The sequence below is a fragment of the Martes martes genome (genome assembly GCF_963455335.1).
Source record: "Martes martes genome assembly, chromosome: X".
Taxonomy (NCBI): Eukaryota; Metazoa; Chordata; class Mammalia; order Carnivora; family Mustelidae; genus Martes; species Martes martes.
Window position 1 is genome coordinate 20,457,114 of NC_137897.1, and position 12,546 is coordinate 20,469,659.

Below are 12,546 nucleotides of genomic sequence, written 5' to 3' on the forward strand. Positions count from 1 at the left end.
TTGGTTACCAACTCTGCGTGGAAGCCAACCCCAAGCCTCCTACTTTCCTTGTGTACCACCTGTCTCTATTGAATGTGCCTAAGGAGTTAGGATGCTTAAAGACCACGTCAAAAACAAGTATCAACAAAGTCCTCCAAAATAATGCAGTCACAGTAACTTAATCTTTATAGGCATTTAAATATATCTTTATTATTTCACATAATAAAAACAGTAATACTTTTTATAAAGGAGAGGGAAATGGGAAGGTTTAATAAGGTGTGTCTTTCCCACCCTCTCTCTCTCTTTCCTGAGGAATACACACTTGCAGTCTGGTAACTGTCCTTCACTTACACAACTATTGTCCTATTTACACAAGCAAGTGAATACATACACAGGCATAAGCAACCCAGCCGCAGGTACAGGTGTCAACCAGGTGTGTGTGTGCATGTATTATGTCAGATAACTTTATGTCCCCATGTATAAACGTGGAGTTTCTGACTTTTCAGCCAGAAGATAGGGATGATTTTATTTTTGTTAAGAGCTATAGACATTTTTGGAAAGGTAAGACACTACCTGCTGTCTCTTGTGCTATGTGTAGAATTTGCTAAAAATGAAACAAGCAATTCCTGATTGCTACCTGCCATGTCGATATATCAGCTGCTGCTTCTGTTCCTGGTTTCCATAGAGTGGTTTTATAGCAAAACTTGAGAAAATTGGTTTTGACATTGGTATTTTATAATGCACAGGAACTCAGTGATGATAGTTTGCAGCAGATGCCAACAACCAATGGAATGGGAACTACCAGAAATCTCTGAAGCCTCGGAAGCCCCAATGTTACCAATTTCTTCCATCTTTGGTATTTAGGAGCCTTATTCCATTCACAGATCATCGATCTCTCTTAATCAATTAGTTCTCTATTACTGCATCCAAAATTGCCCCGACACTTAGGGTCTTCAAATAACACTTAGGATCTCACGATTTCTGTGGAACAGGAATCCAGGCACAGCTTAGCTGGATGACTTGGCTCAGGGGCTGTCACAGGCTGCAAAGTGTCAACCAGGGCTGTCATCATCTCCTGGCTAGAATAGGGAAAGATCTATTTCCAAACTCACTCGCACTGCTGTTGTGCGCGAGCAGTTCCTCTGGCTGCTGACCGGTGACCACCCTGGGTTCTTTAATAGGCGGGCCCCTCCCTAAGGCAGCTCCCAGCACAGCAGCGGGCTACACTAGAGCAAGAAAGAGCAAGAGAGCCTGCGGGCAAGACAGAAGCCACGTCCTTTATAACTTAATCCTGGAAGTGACATCTCATCTCCTGGGCTGTATTTTATTATTTAATTTTATTGTTAGAAGTCACGAGGTACAGGCTACGCAAGATGAACGGATTACAGAGGAAGCGGGTATCATGACATGAGGGCCACTTTAGAGGTTGTCCACCACACCATTATCTCCCTATCTCAAAGAAGCTGTACTTCCCAGGGAAATGTTTAGAGGCCATTTGCACTAATAGTTAAACAAAAGCAGCTTTTAGTTAAAAAACAAAACAAACCAAAACCCAAAAAACCAAAAACCTTTTCCTCTTCATTTTTATCCATCTAATCTGATCTAAACCTAGACACTTATGTGTAATCAGAAGCTGAAAATTACTGGGAATATGTGAAATTCAAATCACTTCACTTATTAATTTGGTTTTTAAAAAATGTTTTATCATTTTGTTTTTCAGATTAAAAGTCACTGAGTTGATCAAAAGTCTTTTTAGTGGGGCGCCTGGGTGGCTCAGTGGGTTAAAGCCGCTGCCTTCGGCTCAGGTCATGATCCCAGCGTCCTGGGATGGAGCCCCTCGTCGGGCTCTCTGCTCAGCAGGGAGCCTGCTTCCTCCCTTCTCTCTCTGCCTGCCTCTCTGCCTACTTGTGATCTGTCTGTCAAATAAATAAATAAAATCTTAAAAAAAAAAAAAGTCTTTTTAGTATTTTTTTTAGTGTTTTTATCAGGTATAGTTATATAACCTTTTGTATTCCTGATATAGCTCTTGTACCCTCCTGCTCTCTCTCTCTCCCTCTCTGCCCCACTCCTTCCCCCTCCCCTGGCTGTCCCCCTATCAATTTCACCATTAGTTTGTAAGTTTCCCAACTTTTTGCTAAGAACCAACTTTTGGCTTTGGTGATCATCTATTTTATGTGTGCATTCCTACCGTTAATTAGCCGTCTTATTTCTCTTTGCACTTTTCTTTGGGCTTATTTTATATTCATTTATTTAACTTCTTAAAATAGATGTTTTGCTCACTAATCTTCAGATCTAAACAAATATTCATCTTGATGGTATCACAACTCTTACAATCATATCCCAGCTCAATAAATAGAAAGTTACCGAGTATATCAGAATTTCCTTTCTACCTTCTCCCAGTCGGTAAGCCTTTCCTGATCTCCAGAGGTAAGTTTTACTAGGCCAGGTCAGAGCAGCATTTAGTCTAGAGTTAAGTTTCCCCGCAGTTGAGACGAAATCCTTCTGAGTAATCCCGCTTCATCCTGTGAATTACGTTTTCCCAGCCTGGTTGATGGGAAGCAGCACTATTCTGGAAACTGTAAGAGATCTGAGCACTGTTCCCTGCAGTCCTCTCTGATGGTTTTTCCCATGGCCTATGGTATTTGCCTCACATGCAGGTAGCCATCAGTACTCTTGAGGACCAATGGAGGGGAACCCCCTGACTCTTATTTGTGCAGCTACTTCATCTCCATTAGTCTGTCCTTCAAACCTCAGCCACCTTGTTCTCCCTGGATTTGTCCCATCTCCAAAATACAGGAAGTCTAGCAAGTTCTACCTGGATTCCCCTCCGTGTACCATGGTTTGGACAGTCTCTCAAGGCAACAACCTGGGATAATCACAGAGCTCACCTTGCTTGCCTCCCACTTCTCAGGAATCGATGTAATTTACTGCCTGGTATCCTATGTCTCCAAAACCATTTTTTTTTTTAATTGATTCTGAAGTGTTTCTGGTAAAAGAATAAATTCTGTCTCTGACTTCATCTTAAAAGTAGAAGTCCCAGAGGACCTAAAAACATTTTAAAGAATGTTAAACTAATTTTTCCCTGTTTCCATATTAGAATGAATCTTTAGATTTGTGTTATTTCCAGTAACTCTACACCAATGTGTCACTCAAAGACAATTGCCATTTTAACAGCTGAGGTGTATCTCTAGCATCTTACACCTCAAGGCCAGTTAATCTTTTGAGAGGATGCTATCTTTCAAGAAATGATTAGCGCTATGGACCTTCCTCTTGGAAATAAAATGTACTAAAATCAAACTTATGTGTTAAATATCAAAGAACTCAAGGATCTATAGAAGTTTCAACACAAATCCTAATGTGAGCAGATCTTCTGGTTCATTTAGCAATTGTGGAGGACAATAGCATTCCTCTGATCTCTAACCTACCATCTGCCATTTTATGTAAAAATGCTACTCTTCCTTATGCAATGGCGGTAAGCCTCATTCTTATATGAATAGACAGTTAAAGATAAGAAGTACTTGAAAAAAACTTTCAACATGAAAGAGACAAAAGTAAACTCAAAATAAATAAAAATGAAGTAGGAAACAAGATAATGCAGGAAAAGGAAGAAACTTCAAATAAATATAGTTCATATCTTCAGACAAATCAGAGCAAATGTTGATGAACTAACATTCACTGGAGGCACGTGTACACGGAACCAGAAAAGGATGCATATGAAGAAGGATATGAAGAAAAATGATGTCTTAGAAATAAAAAATAACAGCACCAACATAGAAATGCAATAAAATAAAGTCAATAAAAACTCCCCCAAAATAGAAAGAAGGCAAGGAGGCAGAAAGTAGGAGAGAACTGGTAACATGATCAAAGAATCAAATCAGAAAGTTCATACCTGGTTTGTAAAAGTTCTTAAAAAAAAAAAAAAAAAAGTGCGAGAGAGACAAATGCCATGTTAGCCGGAAATTAGAGGCAGAACTATCACATTAATGGACCCACTGAGCCCATATACTACAAGATATTACTACAAAATTGAGAAAGGAAAAACGTAAAAGCATTCAAGAAGAAAACCAAAACTAAGCCAACAGCAACAGCACATAGAGCAGGTTAACTACAAAAGGTTGGAGGTTATGGCAAAGAAATTCCCAGTACTAACATCTGGAAACTAGAAGACAACTTGGGCATGCCTTCAGGATTCTGAAAGAAATGATATTCAAGCTAAAATGTTATAATGACATTAAAATGGCAACAAATGTCAAGGTAAAATAAAGAGATGTTCACACAGAAATAATTCACCCTCAAAACAATTTTCCTTCCATGGAAACTCTCAGGAACCTAATGGGGGATGTAATTTACCAAAAGAAGGTAACACACCAAGAGAGAACAAAACATGACTTCTGGGAGCCAGGAAGCAAGTCATGTAAGATGAAAAGCAGAGAATTTCTATAATAAAGGTAAAGGGAAATCTCAGGTCGACTCTTATACAGTATGCTAGTTGTGAATGAACTTTATAGAGGTCACCAGTGAAGATGTCTCCATAAAGAAAAAAGAAATGTTGCATGAACGATATTGCTAAAATACATTTTACAGAGCATATAGAGCATGTGGAAAGAATCACCAGTAGGTACATTTAAAAAAGGAAATAAAAGATGAAAATACTTTTCTGTAGGATAATCAGAAGTTTTACAAGCAAGGATCTGTTATCATTATATATTATTTGTCTTAGTAATGGAAAATTTTTGTAATGTCAAAATAATATGAATATTGAGTTACCTCAAAACTGTGATATAATGAGATTGGAAAAAGGAGAGGAGGGAAAATTGGAGGGAGGTGAGATGAGGTGAAACATTAAATTCTCAGTGGCAGGGGCACCTGGATGGCCTTTAGCTCAGGTCATGATCTTGGGACTCTGGGATCAAGCCCAGCATCAGGTTCCCTGCTCAGCACGGAGCCTGCTTCTCCCTCTGCCTCTTTCCTCCACTCACACATGCTATCTCTCTCTCTCTCATGAATGAATGAATAAATAAATAAATAAATAAATAAAATCTTTTTTAAAAAATTAAATTCTCAATGGCCATAACAGGAAAGTGATACACAAGTTATAAGATGGCTAAATCACGACATGCATATTTAGAAATATGGAGATAAATAAGAGAATGTTATGAATTGTAAGGGACTGCCTCTAGAGGCACAAGGTATAAAGACCGGGAAAAGGTGGAACAAGCAGTTACACTTTTGGTTTTTGTATGCCTTTCAGATTATTTGCTTTTGTTAAACTATGTAAATGTAATACATTTATAAAATCGTAATTATCACACAAACACAAAAACCAAGATGGAAGAGATGTTGATACTTCAGTCCCATGTCCCCTTGTCCCAAATGAATCACCTGGGATCTTTGACAGATGATGCCCACACCCTCTGACAGCTCCCTCTCTCAAGAGCTTGAGTGGCAGATCTTCTCTAAGAGTTTTCTAGGCAACAAGGGATAAAACAATGGGTAACTGCGGAATCCCTGATACCCCTGGTCCCATATCTCAAACTGTGGGTATGATTAATGGTGTTAAGATGTTCCTGCTTCTTATTCATCGAGACAGATGACTCTAAGGCATGTTTACTATGTTATCTCAGATGGTCCTCAGCACCTTGAGCCCCAGTGGAACATAGCAAACACCTAACATTAATATACTCTGCTGGCTTTTCTCACTTTCCTTTCTTATCCTTCCTGGGATCACCTCTCAAATATATTACATGCCCCAAAGTCCTTTCCTTGCTTTCTAATTTTTGGGGAGCCCAAACCGAGACAGATGACTAAGAGATGTTCATTAATCCTGCTGATTTATATGCTTCCCTTTTATCCCCTTCTTCTTACTAATTATTTTAAGCTTGCTCTTGAGTTGGAGCGATTAAAAAACTCAAATGACATACTAAGGTCAGTAGAACCCTAAGGATCATAAAGAAAATTTATGACACGTGATCAAGAATTCCAAAGCAGAATTCAAAGCTGAGCATAGCAAGTCAGTCACAGCATCGTGCTATAGGGGAGAGAGGGACCTGTAAATCCCCGGAGTGAGGTTCTGCCTACTCGAGGCTGCTGCTACCACCACTCCCGTGCGGAGACATTGAGTGAAGCCAACCGCACCATGGATTATTACCAGGAGGCAAACCCTTACAATGAGGATGTGGGCAGGAAGAAACCAGAACACATTAAACTCAGAGTCATCAGACAGGATAACAGTGAGATACATTTCAAAGTGAAAATGACAACACAGCTGAAGAAACTCAAAAAATCCTACTGTCAAAGACATGGAGTTCCAATGTACTCACTTCGATTTCTGTTTGATGGTCAGAGAATTGCTGACAACCACACCGCCAAAGAGCTAGGAATGGAGGAAGATGATGTAATTGAAGTTTATCAGGAACAAACCGGGGGTCATTCAGTGATTTAGGTATCCCTTTCACCTTTTTTTCCTTTACCCTCAATCCTTTTTTATTTTTAAAAATAGTTAGTTTGTAACGTCGTGTTCAAAATAGAATTTAAAATCGGCACCACATCTTTTTAAACTATCTGATAATTTGAATTCTGTTGACCATTTTTCACTATCACTTTTTTTCATTGTGCTGATTTTTGGAGATCAAACCTTAGCCTCCTTCATATATTGCCCTCTTTTTTTAAAAAATTACACATGTGCATGGAGAGGCCAGGACTGTGTACTTTTATGCTTTTGATAAATAAGATCAACCAATGCCAGTGTTAAAAATGTCTCGTTAATGGGCCCTACAGTTCTAACATGTTACTGCTACATTTGTGGACTATGACTTTCAGTTGGAGATGGAAGTTTTTCAGAGAACTGAACTGTGGAAAATGATCTTTCCTTAACTTGAAGCTACTTTTAGAATTTGAGTGTCTGGACCAAAATAAGAGTACTCTCAGGCTGGAGCTGAGATAACAGCAATGGTGAGAGTAATGATTAACCCCAAAGATGGCTTCACTAAGGAGAAAGCAGTTTAAGATAAAAGAAAAGTCTCCTCAGAAGATCCCAGGAAAGTCCAAATTTCCATTAGCAGTTAATAAACTTATTCATGCAGAAGTGTATTCAATATAACACTGCTCTTTTTGGTTTTATTTGTGCTTTTTGGCCCGGGGTATGGGTTTTTTTGTTGTTTTTTTTTTAAGGTTTTATTTATTTGGTAGAGAGTGCACCTATGAGTAAGAGGGAGGGAAAAAAGGTGGGGACAGAGGGAGAGGGGCAGAGAGAGGGACAGAGAGAGGGGCAGAGGGAGGATGGCAGAGGCGGGGGCAGGGGGAGGAGGGCAGAGGGAGAGGGGCAGAGGGAGGACGGCAGAGGGAGAGGGGCATGGGGAGAGGGAGAAGCAGACTCCCTGCTGAACAGGGAGCCCAACAACAATGACAATGTCAGTGATGACGACTATGACATTGACGACGATGACGATGACAATGACGACATGGGCCTCCATCCCAGGACTCTGAGCTCATGACCTGACCCAAAGGCAGATGCTTAACTGACTGAGCCACCCAGGCATCCCTGGGTTATGGGTTTTAAATGAACATTGTCTGTACCAGCTTCATTAAAATAAAATATTTTTAAAGTGAAAAACAAAAAATAACAAAGTTGAGCATAACATATATGGTGAATACTTTGTTGTGCACTCTATCTGAACTTCCATGGGTCTCCTCTAACAGTTGAGGGATGTGTAATGTTATATATAGACTACAACAATCTTAAGCATACAGAAAATAATTACCTATCATATATCATCTATTAGATGATAAATTTGTTGTGGTTTTAAAATATATCCACAAATCATTTCAACTTCTCTAATTAGTTAGGGTCTGTGTTTTTTCTCCTTGAATCTAGACTGACTTCTGGGTTGGGCTTATACCTATTTGGAAAGAATGATGACAGGTGAATTCTGAGACTCTGTTATCAGGTACTCTTGGAATGCTTGATCTCGGCATGCCTTCCTCTAAGATGTTTTACCTCAAAAAACTACCCACCGTGGTATTAAAACCAAAAATACCAAGAAAGGCTGTATACAGGTGTTTCAGTCAACATTCCCAGCTGAATTTCCAGACTTTTAATAATACCAGACTATGTGCCACACATGTATATGAAAGAACTTCCAGATTTTCATAGCTCTCTGCCATTAAGTCATCCCTGGTCTTTGAGTCTGCCAGCTGAGGGCCCAGACATCATGGATCGCAGTCAAACCATCTGTGCTATGCCCTATCTAAGTATCTAATCCACAGAATCTGTGCACATAATAAAATGGTTGCTTTACTCTAAAAAGTTTTAGAATGACTTGTTACACAGCAATAGTAACTAGGACACATTGACTTATTTTAATTAATTACTAAAAATGCATATTGAGGTATAGGTCTTTTAGCTAAGCAAAATCTTAAACATTATCATTCCTGTTCCTGACCACATTGCTAAGGAATTCTGCTTTTATCCACATTCACTGCCACCTTAGGGTCAAGGAAAGCAAGTCATCTCCTTCAAACAGGAGAACAGAAAAACCCAGAATTAGAAAGGAAAGGGCACAGAATACATTGTTATTAAAAATAGCTGAGAAAGAGTTCATAATTAGTAATAAGAAAACCTGCAGCATATATAACAGAAGAAATAAATGCAGATCTTCCATTTGTGCAGAGTACTGGGTATTTACTGGAGCAACTTGCTGTTATGAAAGAGTCTTTTTTTTAATCACCATGGCATCCAACGTAATGTTCCAAAGGGATTAATTTGGTAGGAAATTAAATGCTTCGCCTAGATACAAGATCTTTTAAAATTATATATGTGCCAAATTGTGCTAAAATAATTGGGTAGCTGAGGACATCTGCTGCAATAAATTCAAATAGTGAAGATTCAATTTAAATTAATACAAGATGCCAGATCAAAAAGAGCTTTTATATTTCTCCTGCTTTGCATGGAGAAGAGCCTGGAAATAGTTCATTTTAACTATTACAAAAAAAATACTTGGGAAAAAAAAAAACCTGCAGTTGTCTAATGACAAAGTAATATCATGAAATGCTATTTTATGAAGTAGGGACACAATTCATATTAAATCACATCCAAGGGCTTCATGGTCACTTCTTGGATTGGGTCATACCATCTGAGAGTAGGCAAGGACTACATTTTAGAATCTGATGTTACTTTACTCAGTTATATGGAAATAAACTGTTTGGATTGCTTCTTGTCTGCTTGTTTTAAAGCCCAAGAAATACAGCAGAGAAACGCCAATACCTCACTGTCTATACCAGGATAAATATACTTATGCAAGCCAGTCATTAGTGCCTACTACTGCATAAAGGATAGTCCATTGTACAGAATGTTCTTGATTAAATTTAGCAGAGACTTTAGTTGAAGTCATTGTATATCATGATTTATAAGAACCAGAGGCTTTCAAGAGCTGGCGTGCAAGGAACTGGTTTCAGTTAAAGTCTAATTTAACTGAGAGACATTTACAATCTCATTATCTAATCCAGCTATATAATCTTCCTGAGATATCATAAAGTTTGTAAGATGCCAATATCAAGGGCCTTTCAGGTTCTATTTACAACTTCCGTTTCCCCAAGGAAACCCCCTCAAACAGTTCTTTTGCCTTTTCCCTCCCAGAGGCTTTAACTGCTGGAGTGCTCAAGAAATAAAGTGTGAGTAACCAGATGATAATACTAAAGTCAGCTCTGTCATTAATGGTACTGTGTTACCTGGATCAAGGCAGCTCGCTCATCTGAGCTTCAGATACCTCTATTGAGATGAAAAAAGAATATTTACTTCACAATTACTTGAGAAATAAAATGAAATAATTTTAGAAAAGACACTGTTATTTGATACATGTTACATTCCGGCCTCTACGACATCTAACCCAGCGCTACAAAATCATAACCATACCTGCAAAACTTTAAATATGAACCAACCAGGGCTAGAGTCAGTGGTAAGTAGTGGTAAGTACAAGAGAGATTTAGGCGCATGCGCTGAGAATCTTGCAACTAGGGGAGCCAGAATTTGAACTGAGCAATCAGATTCCAGAATAACGCTTTTAACCACTCCCTAAACTAGTCATTAAACTGATTCATAGAAGGCATCAGTCGATATGGGATTATAATGAGTGAGGGGGAGGAGAGAAATTAAGATCTTTTCTCACTATAAAATTCCGGGAGGAGTTTCAAGAGTGAAGGAAGCTGAAGAGTCAACAGCCATGAGGAAGTCCATCTGGAACATTAGAGAGAACACAGCTCTGGAACTGGTCCTTGCATGGGGACATCAAGAAAAGTTTTATTTGAAGGGTACCCAGAGATGACTGCTTTTGGCAGGTTTACAAGTGAGTTTACATGAAGAAGAAGGGATAGTAAGTACTGAGTATCTTTTTACTTTCAGTTCAGTTTTGAAATAAAAGGAAACAAATTAGATGGTGTCTAGACAGATTAACTCAGATTTCCTTTTAATTACTTCATTCCAAAATGTATAGAGAACACTTCCCTACTATGTTCCCAGCACTATTCTGGGCACTAGGGATATATCAGTGAACACAACAGAAAGATGGAAGATATCATGAGGTTATTTGTAGGCCAGCAGAGGGCCAGTGGAAGAACAGTAATCAAAACATTTTCTTATACACAGTAAAAGTGATTTGCCTCCAGTGCTGAAACTTATTCTATCAGTGGAAATAAAATTAATTATAAAAACACTCTCCTTTTTTAAGACAGAAAGCTATCTTATGAGTTGCTATTCCGTACAGTCAGAGATAACTGCCTATCATGAATACTAAGTAACAAAGAATATATATATATATATATATATTTATATATATTTACAAAGCAAAGAACATATTTAACACATACGTTTTCAGAGATTTACTGAGTACCCAATAAATAAATAAATAAATAAATAAATAAGAGTGTGTGTGTGTGTGTGTGTGTGTGTGTATTCTTTGCTTTGTAATATTCAGCTTACTCTTCTGCATAATTGTTCTTAGGACTTTTTGCAACTTAAAACATGTTCTCATATAGTTCATTTTGTAGAGTTAGTACTACCAGAAACAATTCCAAAAAATACAATAAATGAGTATACCAACACAAACAAAAATTAAAAAATGGAAAATCTGATACCATGTATAAGATCAGGAATTGAAAGAATTAATGAAATACCTAATAATGGCCATAATGGGAATATTAAGTTGTAATCTACAAAGCTTTCAGTGGAACAGAAGTATCCAGCTGTTTTCAAAATGGTATGATTGTGGTGAAAATTTTAATACATATTTTTGAGGTAGAGATTCCAAAGGTGAGCTTGGAAACTTAGGCTGAGAAGAGTGATGAGGAAAAACAGTCAAGGAACGTTTGCAGAGTATGTGGGACTTCTCATTATTTAGGACTAAACTCTTAAAAGAGTCTAAAAGGACACAAAACTACAAGATGCTCATGTGCTTAAGTGATTAAACTTGAAAAGGTTCTAATTTGTAAGAACACTATTTAGAAGAATGTAGAGTGATTTCATTTTGATTGATACTTATAAGTATATAATGTCATTATGAGATCAATGGACCAGAGAAATATGCCTTACTAGGCATATTTCTAGGCAAATTCACTCTCTCACTGATTTCTGTGGAATTCCAAAATTCCATAATCACTTGTTTTACTAGATATTATGCCATTTCTCTCTCCCTTTTTTAAACTTTTTTTTTTTTTTTCTATATACCCATTTAAATCTACCTGGTTTTACTCTGTCTTCTGCAATGGGAAACTTAGTAATCCCCCAGAGGAGAAATGGTCATGCCTATTACATAAAAGGCAATATGTTAAAAACGTCTTTTAAAATTTTATAATGTATAGCCCTGAAAATTATGAAGAATAGCATGCAGTGTCATTTAGTTATGGAGGCTCTCGGGACACCAAATGAATAAATGGGCCAAATGAGAATTGTGTTCATTGCTTTTTAGCGTCTACTTTAATTATCTTCATCCTTCTTCCTCCTCAGAATCTTGATTCCCCTTCTGTATGCTTTTTGAGGAAACAATTAATTTTCCTATCAAAGAATTTCTGCATTTGTGTATTTAAAAATAAATAAGTAGAACACCACCAAAGCAAACACAAAATACTTTAGTGAGAAAATGTAAATAAAGTAGAAAAGAAAAATGGACTCTAATATTTGCCAAGTGAAGTAATTTGTGATCAAAGACCATTTACAAACTGACAGGAACCATATTTCAAATCTTGATCAACTCTAATGCAATTCTGTGGTACAAGATGTGCCATGAATCATGTATGGAAACCATGCACGTAAATAATTCTCAATTATTAATCCTGTATTTTCCAGGTGTGTTGTTATCGGCCACTCCTTATAAGAAAAATTTTGTCATCTGATTTGACACAACCAAAACCAACATATTAACCTTTTAACCCTCAAATCAGGATTTATGAAAACGTACGAACTGATTCCTTCAAAATTAGGTCAGCAGAACTTCTAAATTCATCCCTCCTTTCTCTCCTTCTAAAACTAGCAGTACAGCTTCTTGGGGACATATTAACACTTGACTACTAAAAGTAAGA

At 37.6% G+C, this 12,546-nt stretch overlaps 1 protein-coding gene across 1 annotated transcript; it reads left to right on the plus strand.

The window, feature by feature from the left end:
* Positions 1-6,115: 6,115 nt before the first annotated feature.
* Positions 6,116-6,421, plus strand: LOC308337308 (small ubiquitin-related modifier 1-like; the record flags this gene model as incomplete). Its single annotated transcript, XM_080795472.1, has 1 exon — positions 6,116-6,421. The coding sequence occupies one exon, from the start codon at positions 6,116-6,118 to the stop codon at positions 6,419-6,421; it is 306 nt and encodes a 101-aa protein (XP_080651598.1).
* Between the last annotated feature and the right edge of the window lie 6,125 nt (positions 6,422-12,546).